Below are 17,791 nucleotides of genomic sequence, written 5' to 3'. Positions count from 1 at the left end.
TACTTATTAAGGAGACATCTTTTTACAATCAAGCACAGCATAACCTTTTAATTATATAATCGATAAATATATTTGCCATCAATAAATGTTTGATTAAGATTAACAATAATTAATAATAAAAACTAAATAAAATGTGAACGTTCAAATTGACCGCTTTTCCTGCCATCAGCCAGTTACACAAAAATGAAAACACATGTTAACAATGAATAATAATTGGACTCATAAGGCGATAAAATGTAATTTTTGGCTTTCATTACAATTTAGTTCAACAGGGAATCAACGTTCAAGTTGAAGCAACAATCAGACGAACCCAAACGGATTAAAAAGTCGGTTTTAATGTCTTGTTAATTATTACAAATTGTGAATAAAAAATGATGAAAATATCTGCTGGAATTAACTGTTTTAATTGTTACTTTGGCTACTGTATTAACTACTTATATGCTGATGTGCAGATTTAATCACCTTCAAGCTATTAAAGACCTAAGGATATTCAATAATATTATGTTAACCTTTAAGAGTGATTATAATTTATATTAGTTATCTTATTAATACATCGATTTAGACCGTTATTTATGACTTATTTAGATTATGAGGCTTTATTTTTTTTCGGGCAACCTCAAATTCATTACTTGCGTACTCTTGAGATGAAAAGTGTAAACTCGCTTAGCTTAATTACAGTTAAACATCATATTTAATCATTAAAATCTTAGCTATTATGTAAGCTGTAAGTTGATTGTTTTTATTGATTATAAGTGATTTATTAAATCCATTTATTTGGTGTAAGATTACAATCTACCAGATACAGCCATTAAATAAGCAAAATTGGCGAGAGTCATTATGCAGGGAACTTTTTTTAATATGTTGAATGATTGATTGATTATTTTAACTTTTTAACTGATAATCAATATTTTACATTGAATATGTTGACTTGAATCAATGTTTCAACATCTGAAAACTAATTGTAATTAGTAGAATCTCATTGATCGATCAGTTTATAATGATAACTCGATGGGAATGAAATTTAAAACTGGTAACTCAATGTTGTTATGCAGTAGTTGAGTTTCCTAAAAAGGGTCAGAGTTGAGCCCCTGAACTATTCAATCCTCCCTTCCTGATGGATTCCCATCTAAACTGGAGAAAGTCTAGTGCCTATGGGTAGGCCTAACACCTAGCAAGGGGTAGACGGTGACTTAAGCTGTTGTAACTGGCCATCCTCACAAGTAAAGTTAACTTAGGCCTGACCATTAATGTAGCTTGTTATGTTGATTGGATTTTGGAGCTTAAAATTGTTTGATTGTTTGTTAATTGTCTCATTTTTCATTTAAGTTGTTGAAAGATAATTTAGCACTTTTGAATACATTTTGAAACACTATTCAATCTTACGTCAATTGGGGTCAAAATGCAAGTTTAATTTTACTAATCAAGGTTACTATGAATTTAGTTATTGATTAACCATGGTTACCCTTTATATAATATATTTTTTTCAATTCTGGTTAACCCTAATAATAACTCAGATCAACTTGTACATTCTCACTCAAAACCCAATTGAAGCTAATCAAGGGGCACGGCTACTTATGTCAGGTCACTTATCCTGTTCACTAACCAGTTTGACGGGATTAAACCCGGAGTCGACCCCGAAGTCCGAATAAACAGGCATCAGGTCAGTTTATTTGGTGGATTTCTTCCTGAATTAAACATCCAATGAGATATTAAAAAAGGTAGAAACTGTTTAAATTTCATCTTCTTATTTAACATTACATTTAAAACCAATACTCTAGATAGCCTCCATCGGCCTGTTCCAACTAATTTTCAGAGTTAATCTTTCCATTTCCAATAGACAAACCAATTAATTAACTGTATTATTTTAGTGTAAATTATTTAAGCCATTGAACTGGCAATGAGTGACCAACAACCTAAAAGTGATGAACCTACAAGTGTATTACCAGTTGCAGATGAAACCCCACCAGAGACAATAACAATTATAACAACTTCAACATCACCATCCCACACACCGAGTCAATTGTCACCGGTAACCATAAGGACAATCACACCAACACAATCATGTCAAAAATCACCTCTACCTTCACCATCATCATCACTACCTCCAGCATCACCTTCACCCTCACCGTCCCCACAGCCACCACAGCAACAGCACCACTACCAACAGCAGCAACAATATCAGCCACAAGAATACCAACAACCACCAGTTTCATTGTCATTTCCCACCGACCAAAGTCTTAACATTTCTGATGAGGTAATCAAGGAAGACCCTTTAACTTTACGGTTAACAGATTTGAAGATTCGTGGATCCCGATTGCCTGGAGACAATGGATCAAGTCCAAGTATTGTACCAGATTGGTTTAACCGTGAATTATTTGATCTTGGTAGACAAGTCGGACGTAATCACCTTTCCTCGGTCCTTTTCAGTCATCTATCAGGATTGTCAATGGTTGTTCACATTCCCTCCATCCTTGCCACCCTCCTTGCTACCGGTAAATCCCGAACACTTGGTGATATATTTACACGCTATTTGGGTACATTGAGCCATGTAATCACATGGTATGAAGGAGATATTTGGAATCAAAATGATGCAGCTCATAAATCGTTAATAACTGTTCGTCGGATGCACTCAAATGTCGCCTCACGCATGAACCCACCGCGATCAGGGAAAAATTATCATTCTAATGACCATTATTCAAATGACAGGCAAATTTATTTATCACAATACGACATGGCTTTAACCCAATTTGGATTCATTGGACTAATCATTTTACACCCTAAACAAGTTGGTTTCCCAGAAAACTCTCAAGACCTTGTTGGTTTAATTCATTTTTGGCGATGTGTTGGTTACCTTTTAGGTCTCGACGATAGATTCAATATCCTGGATGAATCTGATTTACCTGGAACTCGAGCTTTATGTGGTCGCCTTCTTGAAAGTGAATTCAAACCAGCAATTAACCGTTACCCAACCAACCAGGCAAGTCAAATGAGTACGGCAATCATCCAAGCAATCAAAGCCATCATTCCCATTTTATCGACCCGAGGCTTTACCAAATATCTTTATAAAATGACTACTCTGGAAGCACCGGTCTCTTTGGATGGAACCGCGGCTCGAGTTGGTTATCAGGGAATCAAAGTTGTCATGAGAAACTGTTTACCTAAACCATTATTAACTCCAGCCATTAATGCCCTTCTTAAAAAATCGATACTTAGAGCTCAAAAGAAAAGTGATACAATTAAATCTCGATTAACCAACAAGGATGATCTTATTTTGGAGGAAACCTGCTTCACTGATGTCTGATCTTACCTGACATTATCAACTTAATTCCGATCTTTTTATACAATGATAATCTTATAATCTTATAATCACTCTATTCTTGCACGACTTGCTTAAATTTAACAGTAAAAACAAATCAACATTCTGGTTAAACTACATTTTTTTTGTGAATTCATACAAAAACATATGATCATTCAGAGTATCTGTTGAGTATTTTTCAATGCAATCATTTTTAAAATTGATTTTCATTCATTTTTTGCTCTTCAAATTAACTATCAAAAAGAGTTGGTTGATTTAATAACAAAAAAGCGACGACATAAACATAAATCAAATTGCTATCATAATCTTGCCACTCAAGTTTGTCTAATTCAATGAGACGACTTTTTGCTAACCAAATTAAGTTGATGATTGAGTGATTGGTTGATAAAATATCAATTGGCTAGTTTGCCTCAATTAGAGGTAATTTTCAAAAATTTAGTTCATTATTTACCATCTCAACTGATGCTCTGGTTAATCACAAATTGTTTAATCATCATTTAATTGACTTTCAATGCGAGTTAATGAATTCATGGACCTTCGACCTTAGCTCAATCTAATTAGTGTAACTTGGATCCTTATGCCAACAAAGTTGATTATACATTCATTTAAGATTTACTCATCTTCATTAGACTGTATGTTCCCAATCAACATAAAAAGGTAATTGTATCAGATGGAAAGTGTATCAAGAAAATTTGATTATCCCATTGTTAATCAAATACAACACCAATTGTCCTCCAGTTGTCGAGACATCTTTGTTACCAATCTATTATATTAATAGCAATGCCCTTCATGGCTAGAGTCTGATTCAAATCTAATTCAACTTTATTAAAATAATGAACTTTTCCTTTCAACCTAAAATGAAACAGAAATGACTGAATAAAGCTTTAATACCAAACCATCAAAAGTCTGAAGTTTTATTAATAATCCGAACCAGAACTAATCCGTAGTTGATCAAGGAATCTAATTTTAATAGTTGGCCTAAATGCTTGTATCAAATCTCAATGTCTTGTCATAAGGATTAAGATTTTGCTTTTGCTTGGATTTGCCCTCAATGTTCCGATGTGATTTAAGAGTCAAATATTGATTAAATGAAAGTTGATTAACCTTTGGATTATCCTTGAAATAAATCAATTAAGGAAATATTGAACCATTGCTTTATGTTAGTGTTGATTAAACTGTTGAAGTTTCTTGGCAAAAAAGGTAACAATTTTGGGTGATAAAAAACAGTGCATGTTAAACAGCTATTAAACGGTAGTTAATCGGTGATCATGATTATTGTTGATGCGTTAATCAGTTGATCAAAAGCAATTTTAAAGGTCAATCTGATAAAAACAGTTTAAGGTAACCATCAATCAAGATGTCAAATAAAATGAAACAAACAATTGACACTCGCGAAAGTAAAATATTGAGATTACCTCTTCCTCAGAAAGTATTGAGATCATTTCGTTCCAATCCACTTGCAGACAAAAAATTATTTTTTCTCGGTTTTTTTTCGCTGATTTGCTTTACTAAATCATGGGAGTGATCATGATGATCATGTAAGATAGTTGTTGGTCAGAAAAAACAATTGTCACATAAAACTGAAATTGAGTTGAAAAAACGGCTGATGGGAATCACCTAACATGGTAATGTTGACCGAGACTACCAAGAAAGTGACTGCTAATTGCTGAAGAGGCAGAGTCAAGAATGCTAGTTACATTTAAGTGACAACAATTTACTATTTAGTATATAAACTGCGATCGGATGTGAAATTTAATCAGACAATCTTTTGGTATTGATTAGTAAACAACAACAATAGTGACAATAGCTATATTATTGTGTTAAACAGTGTCGCAAATCAAACGGATAAAGGGAACCAAAATGTTTAAGTTTATTTGCTTATTTGCAATCGTGTTCACGGTTTCGTGTGACAAATTGGCTGATGGTACTAAGGCCATATCTGCTTTAGAAGGACCCAAACCCATATCTCAACTTCGAGATGTCCAACATGAACTAGAAACTGCGGCTTGTCACCACCACCACAAGCCTCAAGAGCACCACCACCATCACCATCACCACCACGGCAAACAACAAGCTCACCATCATCATCATCACGGACATAACGTAAGTTTCAGGGAATTATAAATTTGATTTGAAAGCAAGAACTCTTGAAACGAGTGTAAACATTAAGGATAAGGAATGCAAGTTTGGAAACAATTAGATCAGAGTTTATTTTGATGGTATACTAATCCTCAACTTGAATTTTCAACTTCACAGCACGGACACCATCATGGTCACAATCATCATCATGGTCATAATCATGGTGAGTACAGATTGACAAAACTGTCAAGTCTCTATAAGTCTATGAATGTTACAGTGATAACTGATTCACTTCTTAACAATCACAGGTCATAAACATGGACACTGGCATGAGCACAAGCATGGTCATGGACATAAGCACGATCACAAGCACGACCATAATCATGGACACGGTCACGACCATAAACATGGGCATAAACACGGACATGAACACAAACACGGGCATCAACACGGTCATTCTCATGGACATAAACACAAGCATGTAAGACAAATAGTCCCATTTATTTAAATGTTACAAATCTGGACAAATTTTAATAATCCATCTCTGATTTCAAATAGGGCCATCATCATGGTCATCATCATGGACATCAGCACGGTCATCATCATGGCCACAAACACGGGCACCATCACGGTCATGGACATGGACATGTAAGTTAAAACTCACTGACAAGTTATGAGTTACAATAACTCGATATAACGGTATTATTCAATAATTTTAGGGACATGAACACAGTGGATGGCACTCACACTCTCACCACGGCTGGCATGGACATCATCATGGTCATCATGGTCATCATGGACACCACGGTCATCATGCTCATGGTTGGTCAGCAACTGAATTCACTAGCCCAATCCATGGTTTCTCAACTGGTAATGATCACCAAGGACATCTCTCAATGGATCATGCTGGTCAAATGTTCATGCAAGAAGGTCCAATGGGCCACATGTCTTCCAATGATCATATGGGTCCTCCATCAGATGCTGGTTCATTTGATGGCTTTGCTATGGTTGAATCATCCGAGCCTGGTCCAGGAGCTGGTTATCAAGTCATTGGATCCCCTAATGAAGCTAAAATATCAGCAGCTGATCAAATTGGCTTAAGTGATTTTGAGACAGCTAAGGTTGCCGCTGAATCTATCTTTGCTTAAATTGTAAAATAATCCGAGCTGAAACCAACTCATTCCTCTGAAATAATGCTACTGCTGTGCAGAATCATTTATGTAAATTATTAATTCTCCATTTAACTGTAAATTATTGTAAATTAAAATTTGACGATGTAAAGTTTCCGTATTTAAACAATGAGTCTACATTTCTCTCATCTCGGTAAATTAATCTTTTAGTTCAAAATCAAAAATAACACTTGAAAATAATACTTGATTTATACTGAATATTCATTGCTGACAAATTACAATTCTAGACAGATGAATTCGTGAGTCACAATTTTCCAAAACAGTTTGAACTTTTCAACCCAACTTTTTGGTTCATTTATTAACTAAACAGTGCATTAATTACAATAAATTTACAAAACAATTGTGCAAAAATTAATTTAAACAATGATTCAAATTTCACTTGCTCATAGCAACAAGATAATTCAACAAAATTAAAATTCACATCCAAATTGAATTTCATCCAAATTAATCATCAAAATACATTAGAGCCATCTACCGTTCAAGATGGACAAATTTTATCAAAATCAATTCATTTTCAAATTAAATTCATTATTATTTAAATCAACTAACTATTAACCATAATACCGCTTTCATTATTGCGATAATATTTTGATTAAAAACTTTCAATTCAATTTTTTCTGGTAATTGACCGGTTAATTGTATTTATTTTTGCTATGTACGTCACTACGGCAACTAAGGAGACATGCGTTGAAAAAATAACATCTGTTTTTCATCAACAATTTGTTAATGTTTTAATGGATAGAAGTTTAATAAACCTAACAATTGATTAATTCACTCCTCAATCAACTTCATCGACTTGTTTTTTATGTAAATTATTATTTTGTTGTTGTTTATTTTACTGTATTTACGATTTAGTGTTAATATGGCGCTCACTATGCAAAGGATCACAGCATTTAAATCATCTTCTTCATCTTTATCGATTGTTCATCGATTTAATTTGGATAGATTTGAGAGATTTTATGGGACTACAGCCTACGATTCATTTCGTCCGAGAAATACTCCCGCTAGAATGCAACGTTTGGCAGAAAATTATATGTATAAAATGCAACAAAAATATGGTCTTCGTACGAAAAAACGATTAAAGCCCAAAGGAGTTCATTTCAGCAAAGGTGTTCCTCCTTCACTTTTATCTGACGTTGATGAAGGTCTCAAAGGTGTTCTTAGACACAGGCAAAGAGTCCTGGATAAAATATTCATGGAAAATTTAACTGAAATTCTTTCTACAAATCCAATCGGGGAATTTCTTAAAGAAATGGATGTTTTGATTACACAGGTATGTGAAAAAAACATGAAATAAGTTAGAGTTAATGTTAATTTATTCTGCTATTGATTTTTATTTTTTCCTCTTCTTAGACTGAAATAACAAAAGATTATCACATTTTACATGTTTACTATTATTGTGATTCAACGAAAGCTAAAACAGTGTTGTCAGAGTTAATCAAAATCAAGGAGAGGCTAAGGTTTTTATTGACTCAAAAATATATTATGGGAAAAGTTCCAACAATTGAGTATATTTATGATCTTTCCTATGATTCTGAATCTAAATTGGCTGAACGGCTTGATTCTTTAGATCTTGGTCCACAGGAAGAGCATCAGCGCGTTGAAGTTGGTCAAGAATTTAATCCTCCCAAGCCAGATCCTGAACCATTCAAACCATTAGGCACACGAAGACGGGCCAAGGCATTGACTACTTTTGATCCTAATTTTGCCAACTACTCGACAAATCCATATGAGAATACGAAGGCTCCGCAACGATTTCTTGTCTTTGAATATCCAGATGACATGAGATTGGACATGTTTAGTTTAGATTATAAAAACATTGCCAATAAGATTTTATTCAATTTAAGCAAAACTCGATCTCCATCTCAATCGTTCAATCCCATCTCTGATCCATTACCTCCAGTTGATTGGTCATCTGTGAAACCAATGCCTCGTTTACCACCTGATATGAATGATCCTGCTCAAAATTTCAAAGGACGTGTGGTGATGATGAACAAATTTCTGATCGAGAATCGAAAAAAGAAGCAACTATTAGCTCGAGAGGCCAAAAGAATCAAGGAGCAAATGTCACTTGAAGCATCTGAAACCCTCAATCAAGTCTTAGATAATATTGGATTTACAGACTTTTACGAAGAAACTGGAAACATCGAATCACATGAAGATTACGAGTATTTACATTCAAAATTAGATGAGGAGGAAAACATTTGACAATTGAAAGATAGATAATAATCTAATAAAGAATCAAGATGATGATACTTATGACTATGAAAGATGATGCAGATGCTGATGCGAAAGATGATTATTTCGACAAGGATGAGTAAATAAAAAGATTGTATACAAAAAGAAAATTATAATAATATTAAATTATTTTGTACAGAAATAAGAAGAGTTTTAACTGGAGAGAAAAATATTAGCACCACTCTAATCAAAGGATGAAGAAATGACAAGGAACTAATTTTGATTTGAGATTGCCTGATTTGAAGAGAAGAAACTCTCCAGACCGATGGTTTTTTATTCTCTGAATTCTCCATGATTTTGAGAACAGAGTTGAAAGAACAAAGATAGAGAGCAAAGATGGAAAGGAAACAGAAGAAGTAAATGGAAAGAAAAGAAGAAAGACAAAATTCGAAGGCCAAAAGGAGAAACAATTTTGTGTGTGTATTCTGAATGTGTGAAAGATTGAATGAGTTTGATTGAAAAGAGATTGAGTGAAACATGAATTAGGTGTTATGAGGAGACCACAAGACTGAAATGAACTATATCATTACAAAAATGATGGTATAACAGTCATATAATTGCAGAATAATTGTTTGCCGTTGGATAATGGATTGACTCTTTCTCATTGTTACACGAATTTGACGTTATCTGGTCCACATAGGGCGGAACATAAGTTATATCTTGTTTTCTCAATTCTTCAATGTGATATTCAATTATCTCCTTTCCCTTGTTTACATTGGCTGCATAATGTTTGGCTGCCAATTTTTCAACAGCACTTTCCAGTCCATAAAACGATTTTACTTCTAAACTAGCCGATTGCTCGAAACAAGTCCACTCGGCATTTTCTGGATGCACCTAGAATGGTTGAGGAAATGATGGAAAGATGGAAAAATTAGTCATTTATTTAAACAGACAATCAAGCTAATCAATCATGGCAACAACAATCAGCTATTTATTTTCTCCCCACATCCACAAATCAATTCTTGCTCCAGATTATCTGGCCCTTTTCACGAATTGTCATATCATAACTTAATTACTTGATTATTGTAGCTAATTTTTCACCATTTTATCAATACGATTTGATAATGATAATAGAAAGTTAACCTTCAAATTGAAAATATTATTCAATTGTAAAGGATAGGAACTAAACCTTTTGCTGAACACATGTTGACCTTATGTTGGATTGATTGTAATTCACTTATTTACCTGTGATCATTAAACTCATTTAACAGATAATTTAAATTATCAAAGCTTTAATTTAAAACTACGATCAACCTGGAGCTTATTCTGGTTTTAAATATTGGAAAGACAAGAAATTATTAAACAATGAAAACAAAATAAATACACAAATGTTAAAACAATGAAACTCAACCATCAGAAAAATTAAATTTCAATAATAACATCAATAAAATGAAAATATTTTTCAATGCTCAAGGCAATCTGAAGACACTGTAAGGATAAAATGAAATAAACATATTTTTGAGTAATTTGTATGAATAATTGTTGTTTCATTATCTTGAATCTATCAAATTAAATTGGACTAATTAATCAATCTTTTCAGAACGATTTTAAACAATTTAAAAATGCTAAAAGCTATGAATTATTGTTGAGAAAAAAAGAATAGCAAATGTTATTATTAATAGCTTGCCTAATAAAATATAGTCGAGTGAATTGAAGTGAAATTGTTGAACAATAAACATTCAGCAGGAAAAATATAAATTATCTGATTGATTTAACAAAGCTAAATAAATATTTCCACATTTTGACCATTTATACCCTAAGATTCATAACTATAATATTTCATAGCATATTTCAAGTGTAACTGTAAACAGCTGAATTTCAAGAAAAAAAAACATTTCAAAAATAGTAGCTGATATTATTTATGTGAACCAATCTCACAATCTTGAAGTTTCATTGAATATGAAAAAATACTTTGAAATGCCGAGACAAACCTGAAGCTGCTTTGTAAACGGTGAAATGATAATGATAATAAATAGCTAAATGACAATAAATAAAATAAGTTATAAGAGGAAAGGAATGAAAAGAGTAACAATAAAAGTCAGCAACAATTGAAGATAAAAAAGGATACAAATTACTGAGAAAAATCACCAAATTTCCTGATTTAGATACTGGATAGAGAAAAGAAAATTCAAATCAACAAAAGGATTGCATGGTAAATGGTGAAAGTTGAAGGAACTTAAATTTAACCAACAAAAAGGCTTTCGAGGATAAACGCACAAATAGTCGCTGGGAATTACAGAATTATCAGCTAACCAGAACAATTTTGGAAACAAACTCAGGTTCAATCTTTCATAAACATATGAAATTTACACCAATGGCACTTGGTTTAACCAACGCTACTGTTAACATTTTTGTTAGTAATTTGAAACAATTGTAAATGTTATCCTAGTCTTTAGAGCACGCTATTGTTGATTGCTGTTGATGATCATGTTGACAATCAAGATTATTGCATGATATCTTACATAATAAGTGCAATACTCTTTAATATGTATTCTTGATGCAAAGCTTTCATTCCATGCTTCGATAACAAGTGTCCTTTTCCTTCTGTCCAAAGTATTCCTTTGAATACAATAGAAATAATCGATTCCTGACATCTGAAAAAAAGGAGAGTAAAGAAAGAGTTAATAAAAAGTAATTCATGAACTGAGAGGAAGCATGGAAAACAGAAAGGAAAAGGAAACAAGGAAAAGGAAAAAAAAGATTTCATGTGAAAAATTGTCTAAAAATATCAACATCTTAAAAGCTATTTACAATATAGCAATAAATATATATTTTTAACCAACAATTAATTTAGCGATATTTATAAGTCAATGTCACAATTGTTAAATTATCGACATTTTATCAATTTTTCCCGAGTCGCTTTTCAAGTTTATCATTAAGTCTACCCTTCAAACCCTTGAGTTTAACCAGAAAAGCTCAAGTTACGAATTGTTCAGATGATAAACAATTGAAACAGTACATTGGCTTTAAACGGTTGATTGGAGGATCGGAATACAAGTGAGAATTAATTTCAAAAATTATTCCATTGAAAGTGATTGGTGATTTGTTACAATTATGATCACCTTTTTTAATAAATAAGGAGCTTCCACATTAAGTTTACATCGTCTTTCGATGATCTGAACAGCACCATCATCAGATTCTTCCTCATGGATTATCTCACTACCAACGAATATTGGAATCATGTCACAGGTTGGAAATCGTTTTTCATAGGCCTACAGATGGAATCAAGAATAAACAGAAATTAGAACAAATAAATTGTAAAAATACAATAATCATAACAATAAAAATCAATACATCATCGTCTTGCCCATCAACATGTTTTTTCTAATTTGTAACAAAATGTTTAAAACTCAATTACTTTAATGAGATAAATTAAGAAACTAACATTTCTCAAGTGATTTTACAATGAAAAATTAGATTCAAGTGTTAATTGATGAATAACAATCTAGAGTTGTTTCATATTTAACCAGATTTACAGTTTATGAATATGTATTCAAGAGATTATTAAGGTTACCCTGTAGGAAGAATCAACCTAATTTCCTGATAGCAATGAACAGTTTTGTTCAACATTGAATGGTGAAATAGATGAAAAGGTTTAACTAGGTAAATGAAAGGAGTTAACCCTTAAATCGTGGTTACATTGAATAACTTGTCTGAAAATATTGATTATTTTCAAGACAATTTATTCATCTCAAGTCTATTATTTTAGACATTTTATCAAAATTTTCATTCTCCATGAATTACATTTCAATATGAATGAACCAGTAAATAGTTACATTGAAGCCAATAATATTAAATAACAACATGTTGTATAATTTGAAAAAGGTATAATATTAAACAGTAAATATAACAAGATATTGACAACAATATAACTTAATATTAACTTGATATCTGGAAGGACCAGAGTAACAAAATTGTTGTTATAATTGTACAAGGAAATTATACAATTTGGACATTTTTTGATTGTTATTAAGTTAGTGTCAAAGCTTCCAATTGTCGAGGTTGAATCAGTGAAAAGTGTACAAACATTTCAAACACAAGGTAAACGATTGTCTAACATATTTAAGTAAAAAATGTTTTTCCCTTTTCATAATGGTTATAAAATTATAGTAATCATAATTTTATCATCCATTGAAATTACTAATGATTGGGTTGATCGATCAAAATTTAACCATAATAGTCTTAGGTGGTTAATTAGATCACTATGGATATTGAAGGATATACAATGAAATGTATCTTGTTCAAGTTGATTATCATTTCAAGTCCACTCAAGTCAACATTTCCTGAAATCAAGTTCAGTTTTTAACTGAAATGATTAGCTCTTCAAAATTAACAAAATCAGCAATGTCAGAGTTGTATAATCAATTGGATATTAAAAAATTGTAATCTTTCCGTTTTAAATTGTTGGAAAATGATTAACATTTTGGTTTAATCGATTACAATAATCAGGATTGTGAGAGAACCAAAAAAGGCCAATAATGATTAACGATTGATTGGCAAGAGTTAAATGCAAGTTATGAATAAGGTGAAACCTTAGAGTCAATTGATGTCATCAAAGTATAAATCAATGGATTGTAAATTGAAATCTCAGGTAATAATAACAATGGAAATGATTAAGTAAAGTATCAAAATTGCGTTTCAACCTACAGACAAAGCTAAATGTAAAGAGACAATAAAACCTATTTTTAATCAACCTTAAAAGTGTACATTGAGTTGACAATTATGTTGGTTATTTTTGCGAGACTTAATTTTGATCAGAAAGTTGATTGAAAATAAATTCACAGGTAAGAAGCTTGGAAGAAGTGAAAGTTTTTGGTGAAAAAAAGTGACACTTTTAAAGGTAAATTGACAAAAGCAAGAAGCACAATAATAATGATAATTCAACATTTCAACATTTGTGTGATAATAGTAACAATGAATCAAAAACAGCAATCAAAATACAATCACGTACAGGAAAAATGAAGAGGAAAACCATTGAGAATGAAAATGAACAGTTGAATGGAAACACGTTTCAACAACAATCAAAGGTAAAAAAAGGTAAAGCAATACAATTAGTACAATTTACACTTGAAATGTTGAATCAAGAAAGGTTAGTTTTAATTCAATTTGTTCAACAATTCACACCGAATTAAAGACACACATACAATGACTAAACCTCAATGTATTTAACGTGGTTTTGTAAGCACTTAATTAAGTTGATTCCTAGTTAACGATATTTTTACATCTAATCCTCAGTTTGCTCATTTAATACAGAAGTTCTGTTATTTGTTCTGAATCACAATTCATGGGAAAAGACATTTAAAGTCAAAAGGTCTTGTTGGTTATTGTTTCAGGTGATATCATTTCACATGTTAAAGGCTGAGTAACAACAAGAATTGTTGTTATAAATGTGATTATGATGATAAATATGATGATGGGAAGACCATGAAAACGAGTTGAAAGGGAAAGAAGGAAGTTAAAGTGAATTTGATGATGAAAAAGTTAACAAAAATTGAGTAAATGATGTTGATATATCAACATTTCAGCATTCCTTCCACGCAGTCTACCAACATGTTTGACAAGTTTAGTTTATACAGTTCAACCTACGATGATAATGATGATGATGACCATGAAATTGGTGTTCAATTGAAGGAATCAATCAATAGAATAAATATGAAAACAAATTAACATGACAAAATAGCTGAAATGATTTGCTCTTCAAAGGTAACTTTCATTGATTTCATCAGGAAATGATATTTTCCATGTTGATACAAATTGAAATAACGATGATTGGGTTACACAAATCAACACACACAACATCAACATGTTTTAGGTTGAACAGAATTGACTTTAAATTTAATTAGTTAATTTGAGTCAATGTTGACATGGGAAAAAGTGATTGATATAAAGTTAATTGTTTTCAACAATCATTAGACTCGGGTCATCAGATATAATTATCTTCATCTTGAGTTTATTATTAATCAAATATATTAATTGTTCTGGTCATGCACGAACAATTTAATTTTATCAGATTAAACGGCTTTTAACGTTCAAAGGTAATCAACATTTAGATTGTCGCAAGTTACAATTACAATATTTAGTGTCAATTTATGGTCATTTGTCGATAAGAGTTAATCATTTACTAATTGTACAATTTTCTGATTGTCAACTGATTCAGTCAACAATAATCTCTAGTTTAAGAAATGCTTTTCACTTTCTATTCATTAGCTTAGCTTTTGTTTGGGTGAAAGGAAAAGGGTTTAACTGACGATTTCAGGTGGAAAACAATTATCAAATGAATTTCCTCAACAGTTAATTAATTATGAATAGAGATAATTTAGTTGCTGATCTTACTGTTGATTAATTTGGCTCATCAACAGAGACAGAAGGTGAACAAAATGGAATGTAAATGTTTTCATTTTTACCTCGAATTGCTTACAAATTATATTTCATGACTTTGAGTAATATTTTCTTGCTGCTCTTTTATATTAATAATAACAATTAATTCTGAGTAATCTACTATGATTACGGTGAAAAACTAATTAACTGCAGTCCAACAAAAAAGATTTGATGAAAAGGATGAAATAAGATTATTAGATAGACATTATCAAGTGAAAAAAGCATTTCTATGATCATAATCAGAGTCAGCCAATGGTTCATGTATGATAAATTAGCTTGATTGGATGACAATCAGAAACAATCTGGAAATTAATTGGACAACAATAAATTGTAATTCAGTGTGTTTAAATTGTCTCCAAGAACAATTAGGATGATTGGAAAGATACTTTGAAAGTGGGTTCAATATTAAGATTTTTATTATTCCTCCATTGATCAATGTTAATTAACAGATTGAGGGGAACAAAATTAAACATCTGTCATTGGGATGATGATGCTGGAGGATGTTGAATGATTGAACATTTCATGGAGAAGTGGAAATGGTTTTGAGCAACTGCAAAATAACAATTTGTGCCTTCAACTGGACTTGAAAGGATTGGAAAGTGGTGAAGGTGAAAGGATAGCAAATTGGACATGATTAACAATCATTTAGATTGTTATAAAAGGTGTGAAAAAATGGAAAATTCATTTGATTAAAAGGTTGACATTATTTACATTCACCAGAAATATCTGGTAATCTGATTGTTAATAATGAATCTGATAGTATCATGGCAGGTTCATGTTGGATTGAGGAGTGTCTCGGTGTCAGTTTCAACTCAAGGCTATGAGACTAGATAAAGCTCAACAGATGCGGTGTTAGTATTGAAAAGTTGAGTCAATATAAATGGACAGTTGATTAATTGTTTGATTTGAGTTGGAAAAAAATGGAAAATCAAGTCAAATGTCATTCCCATTAACAACATGTTCAACTAATAACATGCTAATTAGGTTCATCTTTGTGTATTGATAAAAACGTTTTTATAATCGTGGCAATGGAGTATCAAATGAAACTATTCAGAATGCCATGGACATCAAGTTAACAGTCAGTTGAATGATAAGGAATGTTGAGACCTTCGAGAAATCATCTTTAAACATATTCATCTAGCAATTACTTAAAGCAGTCCAAGTAATTTGAGTGGAGAGAGAATAAAGAAAATGAAATTATAAATTCTATGTTCAAGGTTTAGCTGAGTTCACATTCAATCACCATTAAACATGACCAGTATAAGTGAACACTTTTTTATCAAAATTAATCAATATAACATGTAAGTCATAAGTATTGCAATTTTGATAAAATGGAACGATGAGAAAGTTAGATTTCCCGAAAATTGGGTTTCAGGTGAGTTTTTAAACCAATTTTTTCTTCTTACTTCGCCATCATCTTCTTCCTAAGTTTCTCATGTAACTGTAATCATATGTTTATCTTGAGAAGCACAATTATTGTTGAATTTTAACCTTTTTTTTACATTCCTATTTTTTTCCAACAGCAGAACAATTGAATTTGATCATCCTGTATGACACACACACATCATGACATTCAATTATGTACACTAAGTTATTGTGTTTGTTATTGATTGGTGTTTATGTTGACAATCAATGGAATGACGATGATGGTAATGGTGTTGATGATGACGATGTGAGATGCACCGTTGATATCGATGACGAAGTAAAAAATATGCAATAAAATTAAATTAATAATGGTTACTGTCTCACCTTCATAACCAGCTCAAATGGATATTTGTAAACCCTAATGGGTGATTTATACTTTTGCACCATCTCGTGGTTGTGTTAGAGTTGAGTCCCGTAGGGTTTTTTATTAATAAACAAATGCTAATTATCCAAATTTAACCGGTGGATGATAAATATGTTTACAGATGTGTATGTTAATGGAACTTTGTTGGATTCAATTGGAATGATGGTGATTCTTTTAAACAATAATTATGTATAAATATTGAGGCGGATTAAAACAACAAATCTTTCTATTCCTATCTATTCTTTTTTGTTAACACGATGCACTTAAAAATAATAGGAATAAACTGGTAGAGATCATTCAGATTTTTTAACAAATGGTCCAGTAATGTGAGAGACAACAAAAAAATAATACTTGAACCAATAATAAAAGATGTAAGATTAAATGTCGAACCAATTGAGATAGGAAATATTGTTGTTGAAGGTTAAGATTGACATTGGCCTTTCACCCACTTTTCAACAAAACAGATAAAGTAAACTCATCATTGAAGAATAACTGTTTTCTCCTGGCTTGTCTCAACATGATTAAATAAAAACATGATTGGGGTTGAGTAAGAATCAGACGAAAGCACACAGCTCAATACGATGATTAAACACTAAATTGCCTTCCTCCAAGTGATGATTACTGAGTTTACTGAGAAAGCAAAAGCTTTAACCATCTGATGGTTTTTTGAAAATGCAGTTACTCACCAGGTGGCGAATAAAACCTGTAACTTACATTAACAGCATTTTCAATGTAATTTCATGATAAGTTTGAATTTAAACAACAATAAAGAATTCGTTTGGAAGAAAAATTGAATAATTT

At 31.7% G+C, this 17,791-nt stretch overlaps 4 protein-coding genes across 4 annotated transcripts; 3 read left to right on the top strand and 1 right to left on the bottom strand.

The window, feature by feature from the left end:
• Window positions 1-182: 182 nt before the first annotated feature.
• LOC107368433 (uncharacterized) lies at window positions 183-4,220 on the top strand. The gene has a single exon (XM_089270253.1). It carries the CDS (start codon window positions 1,898-1,900, stop codon window positions 3,299-3,301), a length of 1,404 nt encoding a protein of 467 aa, XP_089126379.1. The 5' UTR covers window positions 183-1,897; the 3' UTR covers window positions 3,302-4,220.
• Window positions 4,221-4,724: 504 nt separating this feature from the next.
• Window positions 4,725-6,694, top strand: LOC107368189 (uncharacterized). Its single transcript, XM_015935969.3, has 5 exons — window positions 4,725-5,419; window positions 5,573-5,618; window positions 5,704-5,876; window positions 5,954-6,043; window positions 6,115-6,694. The coding sequence occupies exons 1-5, from the start codon at window positions 5,177-5,179 to the stop codon at window positions 6,541-6,543; spliced, it is 981 nt and encodes a 326-aa protein (XP_015791455.1). The 5' UTR covers window positions 4,725-5,176; the 3' UTR covers window positions 6,544-6,694.
• A 616-nt stretch (window positions 6,695-7,310) lies between these two features.
• LOC107368293 (uncharacterized) lies at window positions 7,311-10,038 on the top strand. Its single transcript, XM_015936095.3, has 2 exons — window positions 7,311-7,858; window positions 7,939-10,038. Exons 1-2 carry the CDS (start codon window positions 7,448-7,450, stop codon window positions 8,791-8,793), a joined length of 1,266 nt encoding a protein of 421 aa, XP_015791581.2. The 5' UTR covers window positions 7,311-7,447; the 3' UTR covers window positions 8,794-10,038.
• Window positions 9,041-17,602, bottom strand: retm (real-time). Its single transcript, XM_015936097.3, has 4 exons — window positions 16,951-17,602; window positions 11,886-12,035; window positions 11,286-11,417; window positions 9,041-9,657 (listed from the first exon to the last, which is right to left on the bottom strand). Exons 1-4 carry the CDS (start codon window positions 17,011-17,013, stop codon window positions 9,373-9,375), a joined length of 630 nt encoding a protein of 209 aa, XP_015791583.1. The 5' UTR covers window positions 17,014-17,602; the 3' UTR covers window positions 9,041-9,372.
• Window positions 17,603-17,791: the final 189 nt, after the last annotated feature.

Source organism: Tetranychus urticae, chromosome 1 (assembly GCF_039701765.1).
Source record: "Tetranychus urticae isolate SD_2017Ah chromosome 1, NJAU_TeUrti_SD_1.0, whole genome shotgun sequence".
Lineage (NCBI taxonomy): Eukaryota > Metazoa > Arthropoda > Arachnida > Trombidiformes > Tetranychidae > Tetranychus > Tetranychus urticae.
Note: the sequence above shows the minus strand (reverse complement) of the source record. Positions and strands in the feature narration are given on the sequence as shown.

Bases quoted from the DNA above. Each gene is read 5' to 3' on its own strand.
- LOC107368433 (XM_089270253.1), top strand. From the start codon at position 1,898: ATGAGTGACCAACAACCTAAAAGTGATGAACCTACAAGTGTATTACCA.
- LOC107368189 (XM_015935969.3), top strand. From the start codon at position 5,177: ATGTTTAAGTTTATTTGCTTATTTGCAATCGTGTTCACGGTTTCGTGT. The intron at 5,877-5,953 runs GTAAGACAAATA...GATTTCAAATAG, and splicing joins ATGGACATAAACACAAGCAT to GGCCATCATCATGGTCATCA. The intron at 6,044-6,114 runs GTAAGTTAAAAC...CAATAATTTTAG, and splicing joins ACGGTCATGGACATGGACAT to GGACATGAACACAGTGGATG.
- LOC107368293 (XM_015936095.3), top strand. From the start codon at position 7,448: ATGGCGCTCACTATGCAAAGGATCACAGCATTTAAATCATCTTCTTCA. The intron at 7,859-7,938 runs GTATGTGAAAAA...TCCTCTTCTTAG, and splicing joins TGGATGTTTTGATTACACAG to ACTGAAATAACAAAAGATTA.
- retm (XM_015936097.3), bottom strand. From the start codon at position 17,013: ATGGTGCAAAAGTATAAATCACCCATTAGGGTTTACAAATATCCATTT. The intron at 12,036-16,950 runs GTGAGACAGTAA...TTCCATCTGTAG, and splicing joins CATTTGAGCTGGTTATGAAG to GCCTATGAAAAACGATTTCC. The intron at 9,658-11,285 runs GTAAGATATCAT...CAACCATTCTAG, and splicing joins AAGAGTATTGCACTTATTAT to GTGCATCCAGAAAATGCCGA.